This window comes from Corvus kubaryi, unplaced genomic scaffold, assembly GCF_017639235.1.
Source record: "Corvus kubaryi isolate FWS band 111438036 unplaced genomic scaffold, C.kubaryi_AGA036_p1.0 37392, whole genome shotgun sequence".
Lineage (NCBI taxonomy): Eukaryota > Metazoa > Chordata > Aves > Passeriformes > Corvidae > Corvus > Corvus kubaryi.
In genome coordinates this window covers 12,512,446-12,518,724 of record NW_024581131.1, presented here as the reverse complement: position 1 = coordinate 12,518,724, position 6,279 = coordinate 12,512,446, and the positions used below count along the sequence as shown (strand labels likewise).

At 36.6% G+C, this 6,279-nt stretch overlaps 1 protein-coding gene across 2 annotated transcripts in view; it reads right to left on the bottom strand.

Moving 5' to 3' along the window:
* Nucleotides 1–239: 239 nt before the first annotated feature.
* The window catches only part of MYBPC3 (myosin binding protein C3), a 62,373-nt gene continuing 56,333 nt past the window's right edge, over nt 240–6,279 (bottom strand). For both annotated transcript variants that reach the window (XM_042038665.1, XM_042038667.1), the window contains 4 exons: nt 5,622–5,758; nt 2,934–3,120; nt 1,963–2,005; nt 240–1,498 (listed from right to left, as the gene is read on the bottom strand). In XM_042038665.1, coding sequence (XP_041894599.1) covers nt 1,995–2,005; nt 2,934–3,120; nt 5,622–5,758 — 335 coding nt within the window. In that variant the 3' untranslated portion in view covers nt 240–1,498; nt 1,963–1,994. The remainder of the gene's footprint in view (nt 1,499–1,962; nt 2,006–2,933; nt 3,121–5,621; nt 5,759–6,279) is intronic.

Below are 6,279 nucleotides of genomic sequence, written 5' to 3'. Positions count from 1 at the left end.
GGGTCATCTCTGTCTTTTATTTGTGGTATGTGCCTTATTTTTTAAATAATAGCGTTGCTCAGAAAATGTAAGCACAAAACAATGCAAACCTGGCTGCATATTTTCCTTTTTAAATTTTATTTATTTGTTGAGTAATAATAATGTGCAACAGACAAGTGTTAACCTGGAATAAGTTGGCTTTGGTTTTAGAGGGTATCCTTTTTTGTTCTGATATCATAATGAAATAATCAAAGTAAACATTTCATGCCCATCAGTGCTTTTATTTATGAAGATGTCTTTGCTAGTTTAATACAACTAACACGCTGTGTCAGACATGCTTTGCCATCCCAAGTGGCATGTTGGGGGCAGGGGAGGAGTATTACTTCAGTTCCTTTGTGTAGATTCTTCCAAAAGCCAATGCTGCCTGGATTAATATCATCTTCCCACTGTCTCTTGTACTGTGATCATTAAAAAGTACTTTCCAGCCAGAAACTATCAGCTATCACGGGTCTGGAAAAAAACTACCCCAAATACTCTTCAGACTTGTAAGTGAGGAGCTAGAAATGCTATTGTGGCATTTGCTTAGACAAAATCTTCTGCAAAAATGCTTACATATCACTCATAGCCTTTCACAAACCTTCAGTGAGAGTTATGACAGTAAGTTTATTACATTCATTCCAAGCTTTTGCTTTAAAATTTTTTATTTTCGTGCAAATAATCTTCCTTGCTAGAATTTTCACTGTTTCATCTGACGTGCAAAATTATCCTTGTGGATTCGTGTGATGTCTCTGACTGGTAGCAAAAACCATCTAATAACTGGAATTCTATGCTGGTGTCTTTTTAAAACCTAGACAACAAGTAGTGAGTGATTATCAAGGAAATTATTTTCTATAAAAAGCAGAACAGTAGCTGTAGCCAGTGGTTCCCAAATGGTGTGTTTTGGACACAGTTCTGCTCGGATATTTCAACCAGAAATATCAAGCAGTGGATATTTCAAGCCCTCACTGACAGTAAAAACAGTAGGAATGAAAGTTACATTCTGTTGTACAGAGATGAGTATAATGATTAAACACTGTAAATAATATCTTACTGCTTCATTATTCTGAGCTACTTGTTTCTTATGAAGAATGGCAGAGTTCTACAAAGAGAAAATGGAGTGAACAGTAGAGTTGGAGAATTTATGCTTGTTTCAGACATTAGGAAAGGACTAGGGTTTTTCCATTTTTACATAATTTTACTGTTTTTTTAAAATACATATTTTATGTATGGAATGGGGGAAAAGTATATTATTTCTTTCAATTTCCTCATGTGGAAACAAGGGCAATATAGCTACAACAGATACATGAAAAGAGGAAATACTGTCTGAAAACACACCGAGTAAGCAGGACATTACAAGACACTGCTGCCTCCTTGTACATATGTATTAAGTGACTTCTAAGATGAGCAGGACTCCTAAATGAGCAGAAATCATGTTTCATTAATTTCTTCACTTTTCTTCTTTTCCAGTTCCATTCTAATGCTGAGACAGAGAATAGGGAGAAGGATTTATTGTCAAATACATTACCTGATTGCTATTATACTACTTCATTCTTTTAAAGTCTAAAATGAACACTACACTTCCAGATGCATTTCAATTTTAACTATGCTTTCTTTGTTGAAGCAAGATTATTGATATTAGTTAGGCCTACTTTAGTAAATAACAGTCTCTTAGAGGGAGTGCTTGTAGCGAGTTAAGAAAAAATGACAACAAAGTATTCTGTTATTCTTACAGATTTTTACACTGGCACAGTGTATTAGAGGTGGAGACCCATGAAATACTGACTACTGAAAAAACAAACAGAAATCAAAACAAATACACATACCCCCACCAACTGTATAAACATTCTAAAAAGTCTCTACCATGAATATCTAATGATTCTTTATTCATGTATCTACTCAAACAGTCATTGCTCCTTTGTCCAGCTGAATTATTTTGCTTCTTACCTTGACTTGCAGATAAACTGTGACTCAGCGTTTTACTGAGGTGCTGGAGAATGAAAAAAAAATTGAAGATATTATCAGACATTAAAGAATGCTAATTTTAAATTGAGACTTGGTACTGAAGGTGAAATATGGATGCTCTCTAGTAGTTGCTTTTATCTGATGATTCTAAGAAGATTTAATGTTCCTAAAGCAAGCTTCAGATGATGATAAATTTAATCTTTGAGCCCTGAAGGTATTGGTACCCAGCACTGCAAGGTGCACTGGATGCACATTCCTGATTTAGCACTGAGTCAAACATTCAGCTCAGTACTGTGTAGAAATACCTTCAGGCTTGCTGTGCTGAAAATGGATTTCCATCAATTACTGCTATGTAGGTCACTTTTGCAGCTTTTGCTGGGTTTGAGCACTTAAAGTAGTGCTACATACATTTGTACTGAGAAATAGATACTTTATTGGCAGCTTTACCAAAAATATTTAATATTTGATATTTTTTTATTGTGTAATAAACATGTGACTTTTGTTCCTGGTCCTTTTGACTAATGAAATAATTTGTCAGTGCTCCAAAAATGTTTGTGATGCACTACCTTTTACATATATCTAATAGCCACTGACTTGATTTAAAACTTTCAGTTATGGAATAAGCACAAAGTCTAATAAAGTCATCCTCAATGCAGTGTTTGTAGAAAGACCTCCCCCTTCCACTGCTGAGTATCTGCTCTAGGAATATAAAGTCAGAAGTGCAATAATTGTACACCACCAGACCTGTATTACCTAGCAAGTAACCTAATTCTATCATAATGCTTCAGAATGAAAGAAAAATCTTGCTGGTGCACGTAAGTAACAAACTTTTTATATACCACCCAAAAAGTCAGGGTTAGATAAAGGGGAACAATGATTTTATTTTTTTTTAACTACCCATTACTCTCTCTTCATTGCAGTGTTAGGGTTATCCATAGGATTAATCTGATTACCTCTGACATCCAGTCTGCACTCTATTTCATCTTCACCACACTCATTCACAGCTTTACAGGTGTAAATGCCACCATCAAAGGGAGTGGGTTTCCGGATCTCCAGGGTCAACACCCCCTGCTTACTGAACATGCGGTATTTGGCATCCCCAGAGAGATCCATTTTGTTTTTGAACCAGAATATCTTTGGCTGCAGAACAAAAAAGAAGATTTTTTAAATAGAAGGTAGAGAATGGAAGATTTACACTCGATCTTGCAGCTTTAATGTAGCCACTAAAGGCTAAATAGTATTATTAGGGCTATTTACAAAGCAGGGTTAATAGTTTTTCAACAACATCTCATTCAGTACAAATTCATGAGACCAATAATTCAAAAGTTCAATATTTCCATTAACTCACAAATAGCATATAGAAAATGTAGGTTTGTGTCCTGTTTTATTGCAATTTTAAAACCCAACCCTATTAACTGTCTACAAATTCATTCATTTAGGAGTTATTTAGTTGTGCTTATTAAAATGTATTTGAATGCTACAAGTATCTTGGAGAATTAAGCTTCACAGCTCATTAGAACAGAAGTGTCATAAAAGTCTACAGATGCTGGGTGGCCAAACTGGGATGCCAAAGTTTGGTCCAGGAAAGCATTTTCCAAACCCTCTAGTGTATCTTTAGAAACTTCAGGAATTTAAAAATGAAGTTCCTGTTGGCTTCTGCTGTGGAATGAAGTTGTTGCTTCTATACCAGTTCAAGCTTTTATGTTTTGTTTCCAGTACTTGAAAATGTGCCTTTAATTTTTATAAATGAAATTTTGAAAATGAAAACTCTGATATAAAGCAAACTGCTTTTGTTATTTCAAGCTCATTAGTACATACAGTGAAGAAACAGTCTTTAAAGAATAGAAGACCAAGCTTTGCATTTATCTGTTTTTCTTTCAGAATTAATGTCTTCTGTTTCTTCATCCATAAACCTCAAAACTACTGCACTGGTTTTATAGAGTGCATTCAAACCTACTGAATCACTTTGGTCTTTGACCTGTGATATATCAATCCAGTGCATCCCACTTGCCATGCTTAATTTTCTTGGCAGATCTCAGCTGGAATTTTTCCTGCCTTAACATTTTTTCCTTGTCTCTCTATAGCCCCTTTATCTTTTTGGGTATATGTCTCTTATTATACTTCATTACTGGCAGGGCATGAGTACTGTCTCTGCCTGAAGTGATAACTTTACCATGCCATACAGATCATCCTGAGGTGTGCTTGAGAATCTACAGTTACTCAGAATTGGAAACCTCCATTCACATAAGCTACTCTCTATGAATGAGACCTTTGGAAGAGTACTGAAGTAGGTATGGAAACATTTTATCAAGGTTAATTTGGGCAATGGAAGTACAAAAAGATATCTGGAAAAGCTGCTTTAAGAGTATTAGGTGTCCTGAAGGCTGAGGACTGCTTGTATCCTTCAGGCTAATGTGGAAGGACAAGCTAGCACGCCTACATTCCAAAGCCTGCCACTACTGTACAGTAATAGCTGTAAAACTGAGAAGGTTTTTAAGAATCTTCATAAAACCATGGAAACCGAATGAAGTGGATGCAGATGCACAAAAATGTCAGTTAACCAAGAGGGAATATCGTCACTAACGCTGTCATTTCTAAGCTGAGGCAGCTACTGGAGGATTTTGCCTACAGTTGCTGGTGTTTCTTCTGTAATGTTCTTGTTCTTTTGAAGCTGTTTACATGGATATGCTTCCTTTTTATTTTTGAGTTTTGTCTGGAGCTCCTTCTTCATCCAATGAACTTCAGCAAATGATTTTTGTTTTTTAATTTGGACTCTGAGTGATTGTTACATGTTTTGCTCTGTAGCAATCAGATCCTTGCACAGATAGGAGGTAGTGAAAGATGCTGAAAATAAGCAACCAGAGGTGAAGGGATTGTACTGATTTAAATTTATAACAAGTTATGTCATAATATGGTAAATTCCTTCACTGCAGACAAAAATCTTATTTCCCTTTTCTGAGAAGTCTAAATTTAGCTCCTAGCTGATACAATTTTAACAGCTTGTTCCTGATTAACAAAATAGTACATCTTTATGTAGTCTTTGATGGGACTTTAATAAATATATTTAGAATGAGAAAATATTCCTGCAAGATTAAAAAAACAAACCAACAACACCCCACAAAAAAACTTCACATGAGACCAGACCTTATTCTAGTTAGTTTTGCAAAATAGCTCAGACTCTCAAAAACTTATGTGGATGCATTGGTGTAACAGAAAACCCGCTGTTCCTCTGTATCATTTGGTTAATGGAACAGTATATGACATTTAGCTGCTGTTTTCTTCAAAGTCTGAAGAGAGCAAAGTATAGATTGTGAGATCATTTCATTGTTGTTTACCTTCTCCAGTGAGTCGTTTTTATGCAGCTGTGGTACATTTCCAGTGGTGTGGTGTCACCACAAGCAGTGACTGCCCTTCCCTCTGTCTCCTTCACCGTGTTGCCCCCCCTGGTTCTGCACAGACCCACCCGAATATTCGCCCCCCTCTCTGCCGCAGCCTCAGGTGTGAGCGAGGTGGGACATGGCTGGGAGCCCTCTGCTTCTCCTTGGTACAGCCATGCCACACTCAGCCACGCAGAGCTGACAGGAATTCTAGGGCAGCCCGTGGCTTGTTGCAGCAATCTCAGCAACAGTTGTGAGGGGTACCTTGGGGATTCCTCTGACAGCACAGCTGAGTGTGGTGTTGTATCCCGCAATCACAGAGCGGTTCACCAAGGGGTGGGTGAATTTAGGAGCTTCGGAGAAGTCGTGTGCTTTGTAACTGGGGGGTTTGTAAATGGTGCCTGCAATTCAAAGAAACAAAATAGTAAGAACTGTGTTGTCAGTTCTGCTGACTTGTGTACAATCTATTTGTCATTTATTTTGCCTGTATGATTTAAAGAAGCTTCAAAGCTTTTGGCATGTGTGATATAACAAGTCTTTAAATACATTTCATTCTAAAACATGTCTCATGTTTAATGTGTTAGTTAAGGTGAAAGGTCCTGGCAATCACAGGTTTTCAGCTTCTGTTAAAAATATGATAGCCATACGTGTGCAGGGAAAGTCTTCACCACAGACATCTTCAACTTTTAACCCCAAAATATAAATATAATCCCCCAGTTGTATTATTTTCTTAAGATAATATAGTTTAGGAAGACTGTGTGATTAAATATTTTTAACTGATATTTGTATTAGTACAGGAGATCTGCCTAGATAAGGGCTCTTGATGCTCAAAGTCTTTATAAGTGCTAGTTACTAAATAATGAAAATATCTTTAGTGGTGCAGCTGGTAAGACTGTATTTTCCATTTGCAAGTGTATTACTT